Source organism: Jaculus jaculus, chromosome 2 (assembly GCF_020740685.1).
Source record: "Jaculus jaculus isolate mJacJac1 chromosome 2, mJacJac1.mat.Y.cur, whole genome shotgun sequence".
Classification (NCBI taxonomy): domain Eukaryota; kingdom Metazoa; phylum Chordata; class Mammalia; order Rodentia; family Dipodidae; genus Jaculus; species Jaculus jaculus.
The window spans coordinates 94624360-94637768 of record NC_059103.1 but is presented as its reverse complement, the minus strand read 5'-3'; the positions used below and the strand labels follow the sequence as shown (position 1 = coordinate 94637768).

At 38.8% G+C, this 13409-nt stretch overlaps 1 protein-coding gene across 13 annotated transcripts in view; it reads right to left on the bottom strand.

The window, feature by feature from the left end:
• Window positions 1-13409, bottom strand: part of Col25a1 (collagen type XXV alpha 1 chain) — a 482287-nt gene that overhangs the window by 20703 nt on the left and 448175 nt on the right. For 9 of the 13 annotated variants that reach the window (XM_045142758.1, XM_045142767.1, XM_045142757.1 and 6 more), the window contains 4 exons: window positions 11239-11265; window positions 8405-8485; window positions 5660-5695; window positions 4257-4310 (listed from right to left, as the gene is read on the bottom strand). In XM_045142758.1, coding sequence (XP_044998693.1) covers window positions 4257-4310; window positions 5660-5695; window positions 8405-8485; window positions 11239-11265 — 198 coding nt within the window. The remainder of the gene's footprint in view (window positions 1-4256; window positions 4311-5659; window positions 5696-8404; window positions 8486-11238; window positions 11266-13409) is intronic. The other 4 variants (XM_045142766.1, XM_004671418.2, XM_004671419.2 and 1 more) reach the window with 2 other exon arrangements.

The following is a 13409-nucleotide window of genomic DNA, read 5'->3' as shown; positions in this document are numbered from 1 at the left end:
TCTGGCTTATGCGAGTCCTGGGGAACTGAACCTGGTTCCTTTGGCTATGCAGGAAAGCACCTTAATCACTAAGCCATCTCTCCATCCCTGTTCTGTTTTCTTAATACACTGTAGTTTATTTGAATAAAGCTGCCATTTCAAAATTTGTGCGCCTCCTCTTGTAGAACAGGCTGCTCCCAGTGAAAAAGTCAAGAAGGCAGTTCTATTTTTCTGGCCAGCTGCAGCAGAAGTGGACCTATGAACCACAGCTGACCATGAGGCATTGGGGACACTAGGCTGCAATCTTTCAGGAAGATGTCTTTCCTGCTAATGACTCTGATTTCCCTTCAGGAAAGGTATGTCCTCTGTACAAGTCTCCCTTGTAGAGAGGGGATGCCTGGACCCACCAGTGCTAGCTTGCCTAGACAGAAGACATGGCACTGAAACAAAACCTAGTAACAGTCTCCTAAAAAGTAGAAGCAAGAGTGATTAAGGCACCTGCCTATGAAGTGTAAGGACCCAGGTTCAATTCCCCAGTACCCACATAAGCCAGGTGTACAAGGTGGCACATGTGTCTGGACTTCACGTGCAGTGATTAGAGGTCCTGACATCCCAATTCCCTCTATCTGCCTCTTTCTTTTTTTCCTCTCTCTCTCTTATAAATAAATATATTTTTTTAATTTAAAAAAAAAAGTAGAAGCAAGGAATGTCTTTGGGCCTATAGGGGGCAATCTGGGTCATTCCACTTTGTTACATGTCAGAAATGTCAGAAGAATCTGGCTTTCTCTTATTTTTCTCTCCTAGAGAGTTCTCCTCTCCTAGGAGAGATGATCATCCCCCTTCTGGAGAAGGTTATACCCTTTCTGAAGGATTAAAATTTCCAGGAAGATCTCCCCTTTCCAGAAAAACCTGACCCCAGACACCTGATGTCAGGACTGGACTAACTAGCTCAGGCCCCACTCACAGAAAAGACCCCAATTCTGGGTCTTAGGTGGGTTTTCCCATTTTCTTTTTCTTTCTTTTTTTTTTTTTTTTTTTGTTTCAAAAGCCCTGCTCTTAGCCATGACTTTTAAAATATTTTATTTTTATTTATTTGAGAGAGAGAAAGATGAAAGGAGAGAGAGGGAGGAGGCACACCAAGGCCTCTAGCTGCTGCAAACAAACTCCAGATCCATGTCCCACCCTTGTGCATCTGGCTTACATGGGTCCTGGGGAATCGAACATTGGTCCTTTGGCTTTGCAGGCAAGTGCCTTAACTGCTAAGCCATCTCTCTAGCCTTGGGGTTTTTTTTCCCATTTTCCATGAACCCTTGCATTTTCTTGTTTCCCTTAAGCTCACTCCCCTTTTCTTAAATATTTCTCTCTAAAACTTGTAAGCTATCATTAGATCTTTTTGAACCTTATCCTCTGGTCTGCAGATTTCATTCATTGAATTCATAAGGCAAGAGCCAGAGGCCTCTGACTCAGTAGTAGCTTTGTGTAACTGTGACAGTGACAGTATAGGACCCCAACTCCTTAGTTATTACCCACTCAAGAGCCGAGAAAGGCTCCAGCACTGTCAAAGAACCCAAATTTCCATTTTACTAGTGCTCTTTTGATTTTTCTGTTACATGCAACATGCATTTCTTTCTCTTTCAAGTCACTTTGACATTGGATCTATCCCTTAGCCAAATTGAAAACTCTCAGGAATGAAATATCTACACTGGGATTTGAATATATTACAACTTTTCCTCAATTAAGCAACTCCAAAAGAACTTTTGAACTTCTTGAAATACTCCAGAGTCTGGAAGGAGTCACAGGGCCACATGAAGAAGCCAGGTCAGGACAGAGGGCATCAGATGTTGGGAGAGCTGTATCCTAACATCAGCCATATATTTGAACAAATTTGTGTAACAGTGCCTATGGAATGCCCTTTTTCTTTCCAGCTGGTCCTCTTTCACTGAGATCTATCTTTAATTTGCATATCAAGACAGAGGAATTATTCTAGAATGTCTGCTTTCACCACTTTACAATTGGAAATATCTTCAGGAGACACCAGATGGCACCTTAGGGAACTCTGAGAATTCCACTCCAGTTTGGCACTTTGGGTGAATTTGGACACACGACCTTGTGATGATGGTCAGTGGGCCGAGTAAATACACTTCACACTTCAATGCCATCCGACTTCAACTATGCCTTCGAAAATTCTTAGCCACTTCATTTGCTCTTCTGAGTAACTCTGCCTCAGTGCTGAGACCCGATACTCTTGTGACACTAGAAGCGATCGGAAGTGGCCCCTGCTTTAACACACAGCAAACCCTCTTGAGCCCAGGGGCACTCTGCCAAAAGACTGCCTGAGATTTGCTGCTCCAATTTTAGGACACGGGCTGGGTTTCTTCACATAGTGCTTGAATACAAATCTGTATCAGCGTGTGAGGCTCCTAGCTCAGAAACCTTTTTGATCCAGATAATCGCCAAAATTCATTGGTGTGATGTTTATTAAGATAATTATGTTACTTTTATGTTCCTTTGGACTTGTCTCTCTCTTTCTAAAACCTTTCCTGGATAAAGCCATTCTTCTTCATTGTGTGTCTAGCCCATTGTATTAGTATTCATTCTGGCCTCTTTCTCTGGTTACTACTGACATACATGTTTTTCTTCTGCAATTCCGTAGTAAACTCTTCTAGATCAACAGATTATACCATTATTTATATACTGGGTATGCATTTATAAGTATTAATCAAACTTTACATTATGATCAATCAATTATTATGGTATTACTCAATGCACTAGAGTGATTAGCAAAGGAGACTTTCTGTGAGTTGGAGTGTTCCTGTCGCAAGCAGAAGTAACACTATGCCTTGTACATAGCTGCATTTGGTAAGCATTTATTACATGAATGAACTTACTTTATAGAACATAGGCCCAGGAAATTAGAAGGCATGTCCAAGATAGCACTATCTGGTTCTCGTTTTTTTTTCTTTTAATTTTATTTTTATTTATTCATTTATTTGACAGAGAAAGGGAGGGGAGAGAATGAGAGAGGAGAATGGACATGCTAGGACCTCCAGCCACTACAAATAAACTCCAGATACTTGTGCCCCTTGTGCATCTGGCTAACATGGGTCCTGGGGAGTTGAACCTGGGTCCTTAGGTTTTGCAGGCAAACAACTTAACTGCTAACCCATCCCTCCAGTCCCTGGTTCTCTTTTATAAAGGAAGAGATCCTAAATTGATGACAATACTTATTTATTTTTATTTGAGAGGGAGAAATAGGCAAATGGGGGGGGGGCAGAATGGGCACACCAGGACCTCTAGCCACTGCAAACAAACTCCAGATGCATTTGGCTTTACATGGGTACTAGGGAATTGAACTCAGGTCCTTGAGCTTTGCAGGCAAGTACTTTAACCACTATCATCTCTCCAGCCCAAACAATACTTATTTAAAAACCACATGCTTGCCCAATGAATCTTGCTGACTTTGTGAGGCCTCTACTTTCAGCATAGATCTTTATCTCCATGGTGAGGAATTGATGACACATTTCTTGTCAGAAGGACAAAGCCTTCTGAGTTTTCCAAGGTGAGGAAAACAGAAAGTGGTTGAACAACAGAGAGGCACCAAGACGCTCCTGACACATGAGCAGCTGCTCACGGCGCAGCACGTTTTTTCATGGCAGATATTTCTCTTCCCTTCTGAATATCTTTTTTCCCCCTCTTAAGAATAAGGAAACATGGCCTAGCAACAGTGAGGTTAATGAAAGGTTTTTGTTTAATAACACATTGAAATTATTTCCTTATGGTTAAAGAAAAACAGCCCATTCTTTAGCTTAAAAAATGGGAGCACAGGTAACTGCATAGAATATTTGGGTTTTGTAATTTCCTTTGGAAAAATGTTACAATTACTCTGAATGAACACAGTAGCTTTGCAGTAAAGATTATCAACCAGAATATGCAGTTCTAGAAGTTTAGCCCCATTGACTTCAACTTTCTGGATCAAGGCCCAATAAAAATGTCTTCTTTGTGGGTTAAGGCAGAATAATAGGAACTATTTATTTTAGTTATGTAAATGTGTGCATTGATTTTTTTTTTTATTAAGACAACTCTATTCTATTCTATACTCTGTGGTTTTATTCTCTCAGTGTTGAGACTCTGCCTAGAAGTCAGGACGGGACATATTTTCATTTAATACTAGATAGCCCTGCATTTTCCCTGGAAAATAAACAGCTCATGATCAGGTATGAAAAAGCCATGCTAATTTCTTCAGTGCTTAACTTAAGGGACATTCACGAATGACTTACTCTTTCTCCTTTGGGACCTGCAGGGCCATGGGGTCCTATAGGACCATCTACACCCTAAAAAAGATAAAAGTAAAATAATATGAGACATGTAGCAAGGGCTGCGAGAAAACAGTTTTTATTTATTTTGGAACATAGGATTTGTATGAACACTCATCTCCTTTCAAAGTGCTTTTTTCTTGATTTCTTTTTCAAGCCAGTGGTTTTTTGAGAAATTCATGCAAATGGGATGAATTATATAACTGCATACTTCAATGAAGAGTACACACAAAAAGCCATATATCATATTTAGTTTTTGTTCCCTGACTAAAGAGAACAGCTTCATTTTGTCCTCAGAACCTTAACAAGAAAAACACAACCATCTCTGCTTCCTGTCACCTCTCCTCAAGTCCTTTCCCCACAGTGCCAGCCTTGGCCAGAGGACTGAAGTTTTATTTTCAGTTCATTTGAGTGGGACAAAAATTAAATGAGAATAGTATTTAACTGTTAAATGTTCAACAGCTTGTGGAACATCAGGAGATCACAGAAAAGGGATTATTCTTCTAGGCTTTGATATAGCAGTTGGAGTCACTGGGTCCAACACTGCAAAGTCAGGCAATGTGGTGATTTCATGACATAATTGATTTCTGGCCTTCTGGTTAGCTCTGGACTAAGATTTCTGTGGTCTTCAAAATGTAGCGGGACTTCAAATGTATTTGTCAGAAGGCTATGCTTAGATTTGCAAAAAATTTATAGTGGCTACACACATGACTATTGTAGCCCAGCTCTTCCAGGTACTCCCACGTTCTGATGGAGCCTTGTTATGATACTTCAAACTCATTCTAATGCTGCTGAATTTTTGTCCCTTGTCTGTTTCTCTTACTGCCTCTACTCAAAGTTCATCATCAGAAGATGTCTAAATACCGAGTACCTGTGGCTAAAATTAAGAGGTGGAGCCATTAAGAACCAAACTAAGGAGATAAAAAGACAAGACAGACAAGTCATTGCCATGAACAGAGACTTGGGAGTTAGTTCCAGGGAAGAAACATTTCTAAACTGGACAGAAATCTAAAAAGAAATGAAAGCAAAATGGATTCAGCATCTTCACCTCTTCAGAGGCCCTTTCTCATGAATTATGTGCAGTGTTTTATAGGTTAGCTGTGAGGAACAGTGGAGCCAAACAGACTGGCCTTTCTTCCTACCAAGTGGATCATCCAGACTTGAACTTGGGCTTCAGAAGATGTTCTGGTAGCTCAGGTTATACTTCAACAAGAGCTGCAACCCATTCTCTGTACCTCTTCCCACCCTGTTGATTCCAGCCTCAAAGGCACCTCATCCTGACAGACCACAAGGAGCAAAGGGATCTGCCTGAAGCACACGCTTCACATCCACAAAACACATCAGAACAGGACGAGGGACTGACTCACCCGGGGTCCTGGCTTTCCGTCTAAGCCAGATGCTCCCTGTGTGATTTGTTGGTGTCAGGGTTGGAAGGTGTAACACGAATGACAAGAACAGAGATTAGTATGAGGAACTGATGAACAAATGCAACACTGCAAACAACATGATACACACGCACAGGGCTCTGGGATGAATATCACATTGCTACAGATAGTTAGCTTTTTTAAAACCATGTAACAATACACACCCCACAGATGATGGCATTTTAGTGACATTTCTACTGGAAATTCTTAGAAAAATCAAGTAAATCAAGTTGATGATGTTTATAAAGTAGGCCACAAATTTGCTGGTAAGAAAGACTAAGAGACTCCTATAGCTAAATGTCCAAATGAAATTCATTTTCCTAAAGACTATTATTTATAAGACATTTCTTAAGTTATGAAGAACAGATAATGGTAATATAAGAAAGGGTCCATTGTAATAATCAATTTCAGGACCTCAAAGGAGAGAAACAGAGGTTAGCTGCCCTTGTTAAAATAGTTTTATATTGCTGGGGACTTTCTGGGTTGCTTAGACTGTTCACATTTGACACCACTAGAGGGACTTCTAGGTACAGAAAAAAAAAATCTTTGGGATCAACGGAAATCTCACTTCATGTAATAGTAGCACTGGATCCTGCATGGGAAATAGTTTAAAAGCCTAGTGCGTTCTCAGGAACTGGATGTTTTTCTTTACTTTGACCTCTATACATACTACATGGTAAAAATGACATTTTCTATGTTTGTTTCAAGAATAACTATAATTACTTCTTTGACAGGCTTTTGTATCAATGTCTAGATATTTATTTATATTACTTTAAAGATATTAATTAGATTAAGGAGTATGTAAGAATATAATGAGTCAGTCCTTTAAATTCGCTTTTGAAAGTATAATTTTGATAGTTTTCATATGTGTATACAATATATTTTGGTCATAATTCACTCCCATTATTCAGCCCCTTAATTACTCTTAGTGAGGCTGTAGGACTCTTTCTTCATGTTTTAAATGGAGTTAATAACAAAAATGAAAGAAGAAAAGATTTCAGCTGCAAACGCTACCAATGATGCTACCATATATATATATATATATATATATATATATATATATATATATATATATATGGGGGGGGGAGAGGGAGGGAGACTGAGACTATTTTTAGTTTTTTAAAAAAATTTAAAAATCCCTTGGTGCTAGGGAGGTGGCTCAGAGGTTAAAGGCACTTGCTTGCAACTCTGCCAGTCCAAGTTCTATTCTCCAATACACATATAAAGACGGAAAAACAGAGTAGAGCATGCATCTGGGGTTTGTTTGCAGTGGCAAGAGGCCCTTGTGTGCCCATACTTTCTCTCTCTCAAAAATATTTTCAAAAAAAACTTAAAAATATGCCTTTATGGGCTAGAGAAATGACTTAGGAGTTAAGGCACCTGCCTGCAAAGCATAAGGACCCAGGTTCGGCTCTCCAGAACCCACATAAGCCAGACGCACAAGGGGACGCATGTGCACAAGTTGACACCCATGTCTGGAGTTTGATTAAAGTGGCCAGAGGCTCTGGTGCACCAATTATCACTATGTCTTGTTCTTTCTCTTAGTTACTCTCTCATAAAATAAACAATAATATAAAAAATTTAAACATTTATAACATTTGAAGATAAATATATCATAGTAATAACTTTATATTGATAACATGATCCAATATCTAACTGGAGTGGTGAATTAATGGTTCACATATGCTATAGATGTTTTATGCCTATGGTCCATTTGTCTGATTGGTATGATTTAAACTAAATGCTAACATAGAGCTTATGTCATTTGCTCAGTAAGTGAGGAGATACACAATATTCACTTTGTGTATGATCTGTAAATCACATGTCCTTGAGTGAAGTTCGTCTGAACTGAAAGTATAGGACTCATGAGAAAAATGAAATAGGTAATCATCAACATTTTTCTCTCTTCTATCAAATATTACTATTTTTTATTAGTGGGTTTATGTCATATCTTACTAATATAACTTACAGTATTGCTTACTGACTTTTATCTGCACATACTGAACAGGCAACATATTAAGAGCCTGAAATTAAAAATGGTTATAGTTGTGGGAAGATTGGAATAAAATACCTGAAGAAGGGTGAGGGTTCCTTTTTCATTACAAATGAAAATCTCTAACAACCTCTGTTCATCCACTGGAGTATCCACTACTGCCCTCAGAACTTCATAGAAGGGAATTTTCAAAACAAATTACATAAAACATGAAGAACACAATGTGACTGGTTGATGTAAGGAGCCACAGTACTGACCTCACGTCATCAACAATGGCCAATTGCATACCTGCCACCAAGAGAGGGCTACAGTTTTTGGTATCCAAGGGGGGCAATTGAGGAAGGGCCTTAACCTGTCCTAGATCATAGATGTGTTGGGGAGAAACTACAGAGCAATTTAACACAATGTTCTTTTAGAGGAGGACAGTAGAAGGACTGTCTGCCCTGCAGGAAGAAGGGTGGCACGTATGTAATCAAAGAATGACAGAACATTCAAGGCATTGTTTGTTATGGGATCTTCTTGACAAAACAGCAGACATAAGGAAAACAAAACTGGGCTGAACTCTGTTCTGACATACTGTGTTTTCTAATCACAGAAATATCAATTATAAGATAGTCACCGAGCAAACCAGAGTTACTTAGGGTAGAAATAAAAATCTGAGATTTGCACTGAAATGGAAAGTTTTCTTTACTTACTGGAAGACCAAGGGGTCCTCTGTCACCCTTTTGACCTGCTTCACCCTTCAATCCTTTAACACCATTTAACCCTGGTTCACCCTAAATGCAAAAGCAAATGCCAATTTTGGTTGCTATTACTGGTGTTTAAACTGTGAGAGAAGAGAGCCAGTCTCTGAAATGCTTGCAGATTCCAGTTTTTCAGCTAACAGCAGAGTCAGGCTAGATTGAATTTACATCAGTCAAAAAAAAAAAAAAATAAATAAATAAATAAAAACCCATAATTAAAACTGTGAAATAATAAAATAAGTCAACAATAATATTCTAGAAAGCAAAACTCCTAAGGAATTGTGCTCTTTCACAAAATATGTCTAGCTGAGTTCCTAGATTTTGGAATTCTATCTTAAGGAAATTAGTATCGTATTATATTGTTTTGACAAAGCAAGTCAAAGATAATCAGCGTGGGGGATGCTGAAGGAGGCACAGTAGGAAACACCCACTCTGCTGGAATGGAAAACTGGAATATACAGGACAATGTTATACACAGCTATTTTAAGCCTTTAAGCATTTTGCTCAGGGGAATGAACTAAATATGCAGAAGCTGATGTCTGAAGTAATGCTATTTAGCAGGACCTCATTCACTGACATTGCCAAGTCAAGTCCCTACATGGATTAATCAATAGAGTCAACCACAAATGGCCAATCCCAGAAGAGAATATAAGGATCAAATGACTTGAATATGGGTTTTCCTGTCTGTCTGCCCAGTGTTAGAATCAAACAGGTATAACTTTAACACAGGATGACAGTACAAAAACCATAAGTGATAAGTCTTGTCTTAGTTTTTATAAACATCTAGGAATACAATATTTCTTATTAGTAGTAGCATGTTAGAGACAGGGAAAGCTCTGACATTTATACAGCACAATTTTTACGTAATATGTTAATTTGTCAAGAATATATTGAGATTTTTGAAAGAAAGATGACTTTCAGAATGGGGGAAAGGTGATGCTCACATTAGCAGAAGGGATTTTTAATGCATGCAGCATTGACTCAATTTGCCTGGTGGTGACCAAAAGTGTAATACCTGTTTAACATAGATACCACTGTGTGTTCATAACATGTAGCATAAGAATGTGCATCATTAATAAGTCTTCCAGATGAGACTTCTCATCGGGAAGTTCTGGGAGGGAGCTAGAAACACCCATGTGACCATGCTCTAGTTTGAACTTGCAGAGGCTCACAAAGTAGTGAACACTTTGGCACTGGGAACCTTCTAGATTTTGAAGTCGAGCTCCTAGAATTCCACAGGAAACACAAATGTGCTAAGAATGCCACAGCATCCTAGTCAGGGCTCATCAGTCAACTGGCATTGGCTTGTAGTTAATTAGTCTAAACTTGAGATCCACAGTTTTACCTGCATGCACTTTCCTAGTGTATGGTCATAACATAAACAGATAGGACATATTCTTTGGTGTGGAATCATGTGGTCATTGAGAAGGTCAGTTTAAAATCTCTTAAATCCATGAGTAAAAAGACCAAATTTCAAGTGTGCACCAAGTTCTAGTTCTAGATCTATTATTCACTAGCTGTGTAATTTGGGTTGAATAAATGAAATGCCATGGGTCTGTAGTTTATTATCTATAAATCCAAGGCACTAAGATCAATCAGTTGAAATCCTTGACTTTGGTAAGGCCTGAAGTTTTGTGAATGATATAAATCATTTCATTTTATATATCATCTAACTGAATGGCGACAGCTTTTCTGAACTACCATGAAATCCAGTCGTCTTGGTGGCTTCACTTTCTGGCATTATAATGTGCCTTGACATTGGCAGGGCTTTGAGATCCAAAGAGAATTAGAGATTTCATCTAGGCAGGGGGAAAAGGAGGTTTAGTAACAACCAGAGTCACAAGCTGATAGGAAGGACTCAGTCTGCTGACTCCAAGGAACAGTTCTCTTCTCCTAGACTCTAGTTCATGCTTATGGGACACTGTCACTGATTTTCGCAGAAAGGAAGGTAGTCTATGAAGAAATAGGCATGAGTGAACTTCTCTTGTTCTTGTAAGTTACGTGCCTGACTCTGAAAAGGAAATTCAACGTTTCCTGTAGTAGACTGTTACCTGTTGCCACCCCTTTATGCTGGGTGAGTCACAAAGGGAGCCTCTCCAATCCCTGGCCCAGGCCTGCCTCTGGGCTTTCTGATGCCTAGCACTGACACTGCATTTCAGGGTGTCCTCAAGTTCTACATGAAGGCAAAACAAAAGGCAGAGAGCACCTCTGTAATGTAAACTATATTAGTTCTGAAGGGGATGAGCTATTCTCCATCACTCTCTTTTGGATACAAGGTGCATAGAGTACATGTGAGCAATATGATATCACATCTGATACTCCCCAACCTGTACTAGCTTATGACCCATGGAACATGAAACTAAGAAGTTGTATAGTTGAAGCATGTGGATGCATTACTACTACGTGGAAAGCAAGACATTTCAGTTAATAACAAAGTAGCACAGAGACAGAGATACCATAAAAGACAAAGCTCCTGGACTGGCCTGAGCATCTCATCAGATGATTTCTAAATGATTGACTCAGTACATTATGGTCAGTCGTGTAAGCAGTGTACGTATTGACGAGGACAGAAGCAAAATGAAGAATGATTTATCTCTGAGTGATATCACTCCAATTCATTGTTAGTCATTTTGTATTGTGAGATTTAAACAGCTGGATGCTTAAAGGTTTAAAGATTATCAACATAACTTGACAAATAGATAAGACAGGACAGGCATGCTTTCCACCATGCTTGCCCATGATTATCAAGGAAACAGAAATAATAATCAAAGCATTTGTTGGATTACCTTTGGTCCAGGAAGTCCATGGGGCCCCTGAAAAATGGAAAGCACAGCTTTTAATTTAATCATTTTAATTTTAATTTTTTTTTTTTAGAGAGAGAGAATTGGCATGGAAGGGCCTCAGCCACTACAAACGAACTCCAAACACTTGTGCCATCCAGTGGGCGTGTGTGACCTTGCACTTGCTTCACCTTTGTGTATCTGGCTTAAGTGGGATCTGGAGAGTCAATCCTGGGTCCTTAGGCTTCACAGGTCAAGCATCTTACCTAGTAAGCCATTTCCCCAGCATTTTAATTAATAGTTTTAATTAAAACTGATTCACTGCTTCCTAGCAGAAGTGAATATTATATTAAGTATAAAACAAGATGTAAAACAAAAGTCTTCTTGCTTGAGCTATAGCTAGAGGCAGGTCAGTGGGTGTTATTTATTACCTACCAAATGTTCCTTCTAGCTCTTGGATTGCTCTGCAATAGGAAATTCATTAATAGCATTCTGCTAAAGACCTATAAGCAAGAGGGAGAAAGCTTCTGGGACTACATGGGAGAAAAAAAAAAAAACAGAGGAAAACCTTATTTTGTATTTATATCATTTCTACTTCTCAAATTGTCATTTTAAAATCTGGGTAATATTTAAGGTGCTTCATGAACTTAAATTTTTTGTTGTTGTTTTTTGTTTTTGTTTTCAAGGTAGGGTCTCCCTCTAGTCCAGGCTGACCTTGAATTCACTATGTAGTTTCAGGTGGCCTAGAATTCATGGCTGTCCTCCTACCTCTGCCTCATGAGTGCTGGGATTAAAGGCATGTGACACCATACCCCAGACTTCATGAACTTTTATGTAATGGAGGTAAAACTTAAAAGCCAGAGCCTAAGCAAAATCCCTGTTTCAGCATCAAGGAAGAGACCTTTCTCACTGATGCCTCCATACCCAAGGCATTGGAAAAGTCTACAGGAGACAGAACGTGAGAATATGACAATCAGAAGTGGGCCCTGTAGTCATTAATTCAGCTTAAGGCTAATGAGTGCTAGCATTATTAATGTGGGCTGTGTTTACTTTTTAAAAATATTGTCATTTACTTATTTGTAAGCTGAGAGAGACAGAGAGAAAAGAGAGAGAGAGAGAGAGAGAGAGAGAGAGAGAGAGAGAGAGAGAAGAGAAGAGAAGAGAAGAGAAGAGAAGAGAAGAGAAGAGAAGAGAAGAGAAGAGAAGAGAAGAGAAGAGAAGAGAAGAGAAGAGGAGGGGCAGAGACAGAGAGAAAACAGACAGAGAGAGAGAAAGAATGGGCATGTCAGGGCCTTCTACCACTGCAAATAAACTCCAGATGCGTGCTCCACTTTGTGCTTTTGGTTTTACATGGGTACTTGGGAATTGAACTCAGGTTATTAGACTTTGCAGTCAAGCTCCTTAACTGTTAAGCTATCTCCCTTGCCCCACACTTATTTTTACAAATATGAGTTCTTCAAAATTTTTGTGGCATTGTTTACCAAAGGAAGGAAAGCATAATTCATGCATGAATCAGGATTAAAAAAATAAGTATTCTGTGGAAAATACAAATACTGAGACTAATTATCAATTTAAGTTAACTGAAGGTTATTGTGGATTGCTTTGAGCTTTTTTTTTTTATTAGTATGTACACAGTATGTATACAGTGCTTTGAACTTTTTAGGAGATTCTAATAAGTTTCTCAGGAAAATGAGTGTTTCAATTCCCATCCATGAAATGCAACTGCAGGAAAAGATTTTTACCAAGCAATGCATAGATATTTGTTACATACATTTGCATTAAAACAGTTTTCCCTTTTGATACATTGTAGCTAAACATTTTCAGAAAATGACTATTACTTTATCAGGTATTTAAAAAATATTTTACTTTTATTTACTTGACAGCAAAAGAGGGGAGGAAAGAGGGGGAAAGAGAGAGAAAGAGATGGTGCACTCAGGCCTCCAGCCACTGCAAACGAACTCCAGACGTGTGAGCCCCCTTCTGCATCTGGCTAATGTGGGTTCTGGGGAGTCAAAGTTAGGTCCTTTGGCTTTGCAGTCAAGCACCTTAACCACTAAGCAATCCCTCCAGCCCTATCAGGTATTATCTTATTTTAATAATAGTCTAAAATTCCTTTAAGCTAATTGATTTTATAATATAAACAGAATGCAGCATTTTCTAATTTAACTTTCTAATTT